This window comes from Coenobita brevimanus, chromosome 72 (genome assembly GCF_032717465.1).
Source record: "Coenobita brevimanus isolate Jiangsu-jjx chromosome 72, ASM3271746v2, whole genome shotgun sequence".
Classification (NCBI taxonomy): Eukaryota; Metazoa; Arthropoda; class Malacostraca; order Decapoda; family Coenobitidae; genus Coenobita; species Coenobita brevimanus.
The window spans coordinates 8,250,844-8,263,044 of NC_137025.1; the positions used below are offsets into that span (position 1 = coordinate 8,250,844).

Below are 12,201 nucleotides of genomic sequence, written 5' to 3' on the forward strand. Positions count from 1 at the left end.
TTTTCACTGATATGGTCTCTATGATCGTTGGAAAAATCATATATTTTTTTAAATATATGATCACTGATTTCACCTATACAATTACTTCAAACCCTGCCCTCAATATACAGTACAGTCTGTATATGATCAGTTTTCCTCAAATGTAACCCAGTTGTATAGCAAGGTTGATTTGTATTTTGTTATAGCTTGTATGAAATATGTAAGGGCAAATATAGTACTGAGAGGGTTATTGTGTAATAATATTGTGTTTTGTAGATATGGTGGTGAGTCTCGACGTTCTGGTGGGCATGTTGTGAGCCCCTGGGATGTGGGTATGGGTCCCAGGGAAGGGACTCACCATGGTGGTGGTGGATATGGTGCTCACGCCTCGGCCATGAGTAGCAGTCACGGTGGAGGAATGGGAGGGCACCATCACGGGGGTTCAGACCTTGTGGGCTCACTCAGCCATCTTGGTCATATGGGCAGTGATAAATCCAGGCTGGCTCTTGACATCCTCAATGCTGTCCTCTCTAATGTGAGTACATGGTATACTACAGTACTGTGCAGCTTGTGCTGTCATTGTAACTGAGACATACTGACTGCCACACATGAGTGGGACTGCCATAGATAGACTGTGCTTAATGGCTGTTAGAAAGTTGTGTGAAATTTAAATACTTCTTATGTGGTTTATTAAAAAAAAAAAGTTAATAATTTCTCTTACAGAAGACAGATAAAGAGTAAATGTACCTTTACTGTATTTGAACTTGAATGTATTTGTGTTGTGATGAGAAGGGGAAGATTGAGATGGTTTGGGTATGTGAGGAGAATGAAGGATGGCTACTGGGTGCATAAGGTGATAGGTGTGAATGTTACAGATGGGGTTGTGAAAGATAGACTGAGAAAGACTTGGGATGAAGTCGTAGAGTGTGACCTGACCTCAGGGTTAAGGGACTGAATAGAGAGACTGCCTGAGATCAACAATGTGGAGGGCTGCTATTAGGTGACTGAGGTTGATGCATGTAAGCATGTTGGAGCCTTTATGAACAGAATGATTATTTCAGAATGAAACCTCTAGGAAATTTGGTGTACAGCCTGCATGGAGAGCACAAACAGGTATTTGGCTCTAATCCACAGAAGTAATCATCGTTTTTGGGGAGGTGAAAGAAGTATTCCTAAAAGCCTCCCAATCCACAGCACCATAATGCCATATATGTTGCATCATAGGAGGATCCATATGTATTACTAGAGTGAGACAAGCTAGCAAAATAAGTTTGTGATCCGAGAGGTCCAGTAAAGAAAATGAAAGAAAGCAGAATGGCATAGTTGCTGCCTAATATCATATATGATGGAACTCTCCAAAGTAGTCATGGTCATTGGTAGGATGCTGTGCAAGCTGTTGTAGTTCATTAGAGATCAACAGGTGTAAATGAAGGGGGGTGCCAGAAGTGATTGGAGATTTCACCTAATGGAAAAGATGATTTGGCCTCAGAACTGAGGTAGTCAAAGAATGCTGCATTGTCAGTGGAGTTCGAATATCAACAAACAGATATATTTAGCTGGAGGTTGACAGGTTGGCCATAACCAGATTGTAGGAAATTTAGAAACTTGAACTGTGGAAATACAGGAACGTATTAAATTGTTGTGCACCTCTTCTTGAAAACCATGGAGAATGGTGATAGGGTAAGTATAAATTTACAGAAGATTGGCTGCTGTCATATGCCTAAGTTAGTTGAAATTCAGATAGGTAATGAAGAAGGGATTTTGAGGAGGAGGAGGAGGAGGGATGGGATTCAGGAGAGAGGGGAACATCAAGGAAATATCTTGAAAGCTGAAGTAATTGACAGAAAGTGCATAAGGCAGTAATCCATGATGTATCAGTTTTACCTGTTTTTTTACCTTGGCCAAGAATTTCATCCATTTTCAGCTCAATTCATGTAGATGAGTGGGGGAAAATGAATGCTATGGCTATATCTTTTCATAGCACCTCTTCTTGACTAGCATTATACAGTATATTCCAGTGTTAATGTATTGTCATAGCATTCTGGATGGACAGCTGTTAATTGTAGGCCAAGTTAGAGTGAAAAGGTATTGTTGTCACATTTTAGGGACCCCAGTGAGGCTGTGTTATTTGTCATTACGGAAGACTTTGTAGAGATAATTTGGTATAGAGGGCATATTAGAGATTTTTCAAACTCTGAGGTGTTAGATATAGCCTTCAGTAACTTCTTCACCACTAAAGGCCCTCATTAAAGTGAATAAAACCATCTGAAGATAACAAAAATAAAAGAAGATACATGTCCTTGGATTCAAGGGGTTGACCATCTGCCTTTTGTGATTTTTGATTTTCTTTTTTTCCCTTTCATGTCTTCCTCAGGAGTCTTCAATGAGTGAGGGTCGGGGAGGGTGGGATCATGGTCCCCCACCAAGGAAGCAGCGGCGTGTGGAGTGGGTGAGTACACAAAAACTTTGCAGTGTCACTATCATCAGTAGCAACATCATTATGAAGCAAACTGCCATTCATTTGATTTTGAGGTTATCCCATTCAAAAGTTCATAAGCTCCACCATGGGAAGAGAGTTAAGCATACCATATTACCACCTTTACTTTTAGAAGTGTTCTAAGCTTTATAAAAAAAAAAAAAAAAAAAAAAAAACCATCATCCTTCCATCATCTATGTTGCCACTTGATCGTTGGAGTCTGGGGCTATGCAAATCGGTCCTGATGTTTAAGATGAGAGTGACCAGCCTCACTCATCCATGAGTGGCATTATTTGATCAGTAAACCCCAACCACCCTTTGGATAAAAACCTGCACAGGCTCAGTCCAATTGGAGCACCAGCACCATAATTACCCACTAAACCACTAGGTGCCATAATTTGATTATATGGTTGCCACCCACCGTAGTAAATGGTGTCCTGGTGTACAGGAAACCATTTGGCTTGTCACTCAGTGCAGAGTTACCTGTATGTAGAAGGAAGAGGAAAGAATGGAGGAAAGAAAGACAGAAGAGGGAGTATAACGTCACCCGTAGGCAGAAGCAAGAGGAAAAAATGAAGGAAAGAAAGACAGAAGAGGAAGCATGGAAGAGAGAAAAGGGCAAACACCCAAAGTAGCACTACATCGAGTGAGTGGATGGTGAGTGCCCCCACCTACCACTGTTTATATTGAAGGAAATCTTGAAAGATTTAAAGGGGATTTTTTAATCCCTTCTGTGTAAGAGATCTAATTTGAATATGACAGTATGGTAGTAGAAAGAATATGGTAGTAGAAAGAATATGTTAAGAAACTTAACATGTACAATGAGTTATTGAGGACTTGTTACAAACCATTTTGCAGTGAGAGTGCTCTACTAGTGTTGATTGAAATTTTGTGGTAGCTGCAAGAGAGAAAAGCCTGAAAGACGTTACTGTATCAAAGCATTTAATAAAGATTGTATATATTTCTGTAATAGTTTTTTTTTTTTTTTTTTTTTTTTTACTGAATAAAAGTATCAAACAGTTGCAGTAAAAAGAAAATGATTATTTTATACTAAAGAGATTCAACATAGTTTGCCACTGTAATTTTCAGATCTTCTCTTCCATGCTCTTGTTTGAGATACTAGAATATGGAATGAGGTTTGGTGGAAAAATCAGTTGAAAACCTCAGAATTTTTACACTTCCAAATTAGAGTGAACTTCTGGTGTTTATCTGTTTTGGAATGTGCAGACCTTTGTCTGGGATAATTTCGTATACACCAAGTTTATGCAGTATTTCAAGTTGCTTTTGGCAGTCTGTAGTTTGAGTTTACAACAATGTTATAAGTAATGATACAGGTATGTAGTAAGAGTTGTGGATCATTGCTCATCACACTAATCTCATTGTTGTAAGTTTCCCCTACACTTGACACTAATTATCCAGAGTAAACTCTTGAGAATAGTACTCTCTTTTTAGCCTCAAGTTTATGGCAAGTGATGTTACATGTATCCCTGTCCATGCCAAAGTTTTTTATCAGGAGTAAGTGATTATCTTAATTATGATTATTATTATTATTATTATTATTTTTAATAAGGAGAGGAGGATGCAGCACGGAGAGAAAGAATGACAGGAGGAGGTGCCTATTGAAAAAAAAGAAAAAAAAAAAATGAAAGTGTGTGTACTGTTTTGCTTGGAATACTTAATAATTTGAGGAAGTTATTTTCAGTACCTGTACTGTTTTGTACTCCTGGCCCCAGACCGATTAAAACCAAGTGTTGGTTATGAGTTGGGAATATATGCTATACTCTGTATACTGGCATACTTATTTTACAGCAGTGGGTATCATAGTGACCTGCATTATTGTGATGAGCCAGGGTGACCTAACTGACGCACTCTGGGTTCGGCAGTGCTGGTGACTCATAGCCTTAGTGGAGAGTGTCTTCCACAGGAGGGCGTACGGCCACACAAGTATCCTCCCCGAGAACATCACTACAGCCCCCGTCGCACGTGGGAGCGTAGAGGCTGGGGTGGCTCTACCCACCCCCGTCCCGACCAGTATGGGACTGGAGACCATCAGGGCCGCCGAATGGCCAAGCCCCGCCAAGGCAAGCCCTGGCACGATACCAAGTCCACAAAGGACAGTGGCCGGGAGGCCCTGGCCAAGGAGGGGTCCGCCACTCCTGCCCAACAGAGGTAAGCCGCTATGAGGCCACACACAGCAAGAGACTCGACTCTCACTGCTGAGCTTTACTATTCAGATGAGGGAGTTATGATAGTGTGAGAAAGTGGCACCATGGCTGGTTGATGTGGTAGGACAGTCACACCACTGTCCTTTCTCTCACACAGTCCACCTCTTTGTGTCCTGCAACTTGTGTCTGTATCACTTGTATACTTCATTATATAGAGAAAGGATGTGTATAGTTATCTGTATACATCTGGCTTTGCCAAAGAGTTTAAGTAAATCATACTAGCTGAGCACACAGGATTTCCCTCTCAGGGTACATATGATGCCATTACATGAGTATATTAACTGCACCCTCCTTTTCGTTTGTTAACATCCCTCATATCATACTGGATGTGATGGACCTAATAATATGATGATTTATGGCCCATAGTGCAATTGAGTTAGGAGCTTCTTAAAATTACACTAACCATTGAGTACACGCACACTCATTCTGGACTTGCATGTTGACCCCTTCCGTCCTAGATGTATCTGCTACATGAATAAAATTGCCTGGTGATAAAGAGAATGAAATAAAAATATATCATGGTACTGAAGGGGTTAATTGATTTTTAAAAAGTAAGAGTTGAGTAGCACATGCGCCATGTGATGACAGGAGTGAAACAGAGAAAAACAGGTTTTGGGATGAGCTGGATGAAGCAGTGGTGCCCAAGAGCTATAAAGTGATCATAATGAGCAATATGAATGGAAGAGTAGGCACTGGTCCTGAGGATGACATAATGGGTTGTAATGGAGTACCAGGAGATAATGATAATGGGAAGCAACTGAAGGATATGTGTCAGGAAATGAGGTTGTGGATTTGTAACTCGTATTTCAAACACTAAGATGCGCAGAAATATACATGGTATAGAGGAAACGGGGATCGTGTCGAAAAGAGCCTGATTGATTACGTGCTCGTACTTGTATAGAGGTTGATTCCGGTAATGGTTGCTGATACGAGGGCTGTGAGAGGATGTGGAGATCTGTCAGATCACATGATTGTGGTTTGCAAGATCAAGCTGAGAGGAGTGAGGTGGACCAGGAGAGAGACGAGCAGTCAGGGATAAAGACTGAAAGTCAAGAAGCTGAGGATCAAAGAAATGGCAGATGAATACATGACCAAAGTAGGGGAGTAGTTGGAATCAGTGAATTGGAATTAAATGAATCTGGACAGCCAGTGGAGTGCATATAGGGATTGCTTGGTTAAGAATGCTGAAGAGGTATGTGGTGTGGCAAGAGTAACAACAAAGAAGAGAGGTACGGCATGGTGGGATGAAGAGGTTAAGATAGCGGTGGAGGAAAAGAGGAAAAAGTGGCTAGAATGGTTACTGAACAGAGGTTCAGTTGAAATAAGAACTGAATATATTGAGAGCAAGAGGCATGTAAAGAGACTGGTGAAGAGGAAAAGAAGGTAAATGATAATCTAGGAAGAAAAATGTATGCGAATTACTCAGAAAATAGGAAGTTATTCAGGAAAGAGGTGTGTAAATGTAAAAGTGACAGTGGAAAGAAATGTGAAAAGTGTGAAGGATGTAAGTGGAAAGAATATTTTGAAAGCCTGATGAATGGGAATAGAGAGCAGAAAGACTGTAAACACGATTGGTTTTGGGGTTGTGCAGAGAAGGAATGCAGTGCCAGGAAATGTGACACTTGTAGAGGTGAGGAACTCTGTGATGCGGCTGAAAAATGGGAAAGCAGCCGGGGTTGACGAGGTGTATGAAGAAATGATTAAGTGTAGTGGAGAGAACAGAATGAAATGCTTGTTGGAGATATGTAAGAAGGCATGGATGAGTGAAACTGTACCAGCAGAGTGGAAGAAGGCTGTGATTGTACCCCTATACAAAATTAAAGGTGAGTGAAGTGAGTCCAAGGATTATCGTGGCATAAGTTTATAGAATGTTGTAGGATAGGTATGTGGAAGAATTGTTATAGAGAAAGTAAGAGAGATATCAGAAGTTCTAAAGAATGATGAACAGGGTGGCTTTAGCAGTGGCAGAGGATGTGTGGATCAACTATTTGCAGTGAGACAAATAGTGGAGAAGGCTTGTGAGGACTATATGGTATTTATGGCATTTATGGATCTGAAAAAAGCATACAACAAAGTAGACAGAGAAGGTTTGTGGAAGATTTTGCACAAGTACAGTCATAGACATTGAAAGGTGGACACTTGGGGGCTGAGCTGAGAGTTTCTCTTTCCTTTTCAATTTTTCCACTAAATCTTCGTCCATATGAACCAAAACACCCCCATCCCCTACCTTCCCTCACCTTCTCTCTGTCCTAGTCCTATGACCTGGGAAGGTTGGTCATTCCCAGGGGACAGGTTGTCACTCTCTCTCTCTCTCTTTCTCTCAACTCCTGCTTCTTCCCTCTTTTCTTCTCTCCTTCCTCCATCCCCCATCTACCATCTCTCTGTCTCCTTCTGTCTGTCTGTCTGTCTGTCATTTATATATACTGTATATATATATATATATATATATATATATATATATATATATATATATATATATATATATATATACTGTATATATATATATATATATATATATATATATATACTTATATATATATATATATATATATATATATATATATATATATATATACACTGTATATATTTATATATATATATATATATATATATATATATATATATACATATATATATGTGTGTGTGTGTGTGTGTGTGTGTGTGTGTGTGTGAGTGAGTGTGTGTCATGACTATTGGCATGCTGTGAATGGGAAAGTGAAGTTGAGGAATCTTTGGCAAAAATTGTGGCAGAAGGGTGTAGGCAGGTATGGTGGACATTAATTGGCCTGTAGGGAAATAATGACAGTTCCACATGCTGATGTCTCGAGAGGACTTCCTGCAGTTGTTCTCTTTTAAGTATGTTCCAGTGCTTTATTTATTTTATAATACTTATATCAGAGTAAAGGCATATATTGCACTGACATTATTATTCACTCCTACAGAATGTTGAGAGAGAGAGAGAGCAGTTGCATATATGAAGAATGAAGATGAGCTCAATTGTGTGCACAAAATAAGAGTCTCTACACTGTGTGTGTGCGTGTGTGTGTGCGTCTGTGTGTGCGCATCTGTGTGTGTGTGTGTGTGTGTGTGTGTGTGTGTGTGTGTGTGTGTGTGTGTGTGTGTGTGTGTGTAGTGATAGCTGAGTAGCCTAGGGAAGAGGGAGGGATGGGATAAACGGGATGGGGGGTGGATTGGAGGATGGGGGAAAGGAGTCGTGAACAAGGAGTGACGGAGAAGCTGGGGGAAGAGAAAAAATCTGACATTTGCCTCGCCTCACATGTTCATGTTTCTCTGTCCATGACTGTACGGTGTAGATGGTAAGCTGCTAGATGGTGTCAAGAGTTTTTATGATGATAGTGAGGCATGTGTAAAGGTAAATGGGCATCTTAGTGAATGGTTCACGATCAGTGTGGGCATGCGATAGGATTGTGTGGTATCCCCATGGTTGTTCAGTATATATATGGATGGTGTGATGAAAGAAGTAAAAGCACGAGTAATGGAGGGGGGATGGCGTTGGTAATGAATGTTGATGGATGGAATACTGTATCTCAAATTTGTTGTATGCCGATGATTTAGTGCTACTTGCAAATAAGGGACAAGAATGAAGAGAGAACCTGTATTTTTACACAGGAAACTCTCACCTGAGAGTCCCGGGTTCGATTCCCGGCATATTGGTAATTTCTCTGATGAAGGGACAAGAACTTGGTAAACTGTTGCTGAGTTTTGTTGGTGTCTGTGAGCATCATGCCCTGAGAGTAAATGTAGAAAAGAGTTAACTGATTGTTATCGAGAGAGAAGGGGACTCCCAGTGTGATGTTACATAGGGATTTAATCAACCCCGAGCTAGGCAGCTATGGCCATATAGCCCCGCAAGGTTATAGGAGCGCGCTACCATTCACGGCAGCGGCGGCCTGTTGAGAGACTCGAACAACCTTGCGATTACGAGCCCGGTGTTCTACCCCGCGCCCCCATAATGTGATGTTTACAGTGAATGGAGAGAGGCTGGAATTGGTGAGAGAGTTCAAATACCTGAGTACAGTGATAGAAAACAGAGGAAAATGTGCAATAGAAGTGGAAATTTGAGTGACACAAGGAAGGAAATGGCTGGTGCAATAAAGGCCTTGATAAAATACAGAGGCTTGAGTGTTGCAGTTGCAAAAGGCATAAACGAAGGAGTGTTAGTGCCAGCTTAATCATATGGATGTGAGACTATGTTATGGCATGAAAATGAAAAGTCAAGAGAGAGAGCAGTGGAGATGGGAATGCTGAGGAATGTATGTAGAGTACAGAGAGTGGATAGGATACAAAATAATGTGATTCGTGAAGGATGTGGAATAAGAAAGTTGGTGGATACCAGAATCGAAGAGAGTGTGCTGATATGGTATGGTCATGTGAAGAGAATGGAAAACAATAGATTGGTGAAAAAGGTATATCTGAGCGAATTTGAAGGAGGGAGGCAGCGAGGTAGGCCAAGGAGAAGTTGGAGGGATATGATGAATGAATGTGTGAGGAGGAGAGGTATGGAAGTTGGTGAGGCTAAGGGACTGAAAAGAGATTGAGCTGGCTGGATGAATTTTGTAAAAAGAAACGCATGATCAAGGATGTGGCACCCCCTTTTTAACATGACAGTGTTCAGATTGACTCTATCGGATATGTATACGTGAAGCTACAGAATGTGGTGAAAGTTTCTGGCATATCAGATAGAGCCAGGATTCTGGGGGCTTGAATGATGAGTGAATGGAAGCATGGCCCATTGAATTTGGCAGACTTGGGCTTTCTGGACATTGCTACTCCTCACCATGCCCTAGGGTGGGAAATGGGTCTGGATGATGATGATGAGTTAGAGTAGTAGAAATGTAACTGATAAGGAATATTTGTGGGTTGCATAGTAGGATTGTGCATTGGAGGTAAATGTTCATGAAAGGTATTCAGGAAGCAAATTTGTTGGTCGCAGAGTAGACGAGAGGTGAGTTTTGATGGTATGGTCATATTAAGAGAGCAAATATGAGTAGGGTGGTGAAAAGAATGTTTGTGATTGACTTTGAGGGTAGGTAGATTTTGGAATGGATTGAAGAGAAACTATTGTAGGTGGTATGGACATAAGGACATAGCAGGAAAGCAGAGTGGTAGGACAGTTGTTATAGTGTATGGTACAGTAGTTATATTACAAGAAAAAACTCTTCTGTTTGGGAGAAGAGAGTTATTGAACAGTTTTTTGATGAAAGAGTTGGAAGTGGACGAAGAATTATTGAGACTGATAGATGTGTATAAGGACAGAACAGCATGGTGACTGCCCACCCCCTGTAATGGAGCTCTTGGAAGGGGATAAAGCATGAATGAACTAGGTAGATGATAAATGCTTGAGTGAATTTGTGAAAACAAGGAATGAAAGTTGAAGAAACAAACTGAATACCATAAAGACAGAACTGGAAGCATTAAGTAGGATAGCCAAGAAATAAGAAGGCTTGAATGATAAATAAGTGAATTTAAGACCCATTTCTTTAGTCATTTTGTTGACAATTTTCCCTCTTTAATGTTTTGCTTTGCTTGTTTGTGGATCCCAGCCATCCCAGTTATTTTATGGAAAATATGGTTAGGATGACAATGAATTCTGATTGCTTACTAAAAGTGTCATTGAGGGATGGTTCATTGTGGAGTTGGATTGAAATGTTGTGGAGTGGGAACAAGTTGATTAACGTGGCTGAGAAAGTGAACGAGGATTATATAAAGCGAAAACTGGAGGCTTTTTGTTTGTATTTTTAGTTATATAGTTGTTTTCTGGGGGGGGGGGGTCACTAACCTTCTGCCAACCAACTGGTCACCTAGGGAACACGTGTTGATTGGTTAGAAGGTTACCACCCAGAGTTGTATATGATTCCCTGTTCTACAGGAAATCATTTGGTTTACCACTCATTGTGGAACTACCCTAAAACAGAGTACTCCCACAGTGGGTGGATGATGGGTGCCCCCACCTACCACTAGATGTGATGGAAAGCATTAGGAGAAATATATTGAGGTGGTTTGGCCATAAACGCCCCCACCATCTGCCCCTCTCCCAGTGACGACTCAGCGAGCTGCCTGGAGCCACTGTCTGACTCATTGCTTCTGTATTTCTACAACATTCATGGCCTTTCCTCTAACTTTCACTCTGTTGAGCACCACCTCTCCTCCTCTAAACCTCACCTTCTCTTCCTCACTGAGACTCAGCTGTCCGAGGCAACTGATAGCAAACCCATTTCTGTATCCTCCTACTTGCTCTATACGCATTTCAAAGCCAAAGGTGGCTGTTGTGTATATGTACGCAACGACTTGCTCTCGTGTTCCCGGACTTGATTCTTCTGAATTCTCTGCTCTCTGGCTTTGGCTTTCTTGTCATTCTCTGACTAAATATATCTGCGCTGCTTACTAATCCCCTAATTCCACTGACTATGGAAAATTCTTCGACTATCTTACTTCTACGATGGAACACATTGTCGACCAAGGCTGACACATGCTAGCATGTTGGAGCCTTTAAAAACGAAAACGAAAATGAAATCTCCGTTCTGGGAGATTTCAATGTTCACCGCCACCTTTGGTTTTCCTCTCCTTTCACTGATCCATGTGGTGAACAAGCCTACATCTTTTCTATCCTTAATGACCTAGAGCAGCTTGTACAGCACCCTACACGTATCCCTGACTACCTTGGAGAGAGCTCCAGCATACTTGACCTCTTCCTTACAACTAATCCTTCTGCTTACACTGTTAATCTTTCCTCTCCGTTGGGCTCCTCTGATCACAACCTTATTACCTTAACCTGTCCTATCTCTCCGGTATGGTCTGTGAACCCTTCAAAGAAACATCTATTGTGTTATTTGGAGTTGCGTATTGGGAGGCCCTCAGGCAGTACTTCTTGATTTTCCCTAGAATGATTATTGCTTCCAAGGCCGGGAGCCATCTGAGTGTGCCTTGTGCATTATGGAGGTTATCCCCTTGGGCATGGAAGCATACCTGTACATTCCCTTCTCATATCCTTTGACTAATGCAAGAAAGCCTTGGTTTAATCATGCTTGTTCTAATGCTGTCCACAAGGAGAGGGCCCATAAAAGGTATCAGAACCAACCTACCCTTGAATCACGTATTTTCTTTGTTTCTGCCCGGATTTGTGCTAAGTCTGTTCTTCGCACTGCAAAACATAATTTCATCCCTACTAAATGCGCTCAACTCTCCAACTCAAATTCTTCCCGCTCTTTCTGGCACCTTGCCAGAAACCTTTCTAACAACTTTACCTCATCATCCTTCCCTCCTTTTTTCTACTTTGATGGCTTTGTAGCTATTTCTTCTTCTATTAAAGCAAATCTCTTCATTCAGACTTTCTCCTCCAGTTATACCTTAGCCGATTCCAGTGCTGTTCCTCCATCACATCCCCCCTCTGACTTCCTCATGGCCGACATTAAAATATCTTCAGCTGATGTATTTTCTGCCATCACTGGCCTCAATACTAACAAGGCAAATGGGCCTGATGGAGTCCCTCCTGTTGTCCTC

General features: G+C 41.2%; 1 protein-coding gene across 1 annotated transcript in view; it reads left to right on the forward strand.

Annotated features, from left to right (window-relative positions):
* The window catches only part of LOC145407011 (uncharacterized), a 186,090-nt gene that overhangs the window by 45,763 nt on the left and 128,126 nt on the right, over positions 1–12,201 (forward strand). The window contains exons 4-6 of the mRNA XM_080278025.1: positions 256–514; positions 2,354–2,428; positions 4,380–4,624. Of these exons, the coding sequence (XP_080134151.1) occupies positions 256–514; positions 2,354–2,428; positions 4,380–4,624 (579 nt within the window). The remainder of the gene's footprint in view (positions 1–255; positions 515–2,353; positions 2,429–4,379; positions 4,625–12,201) is intronic.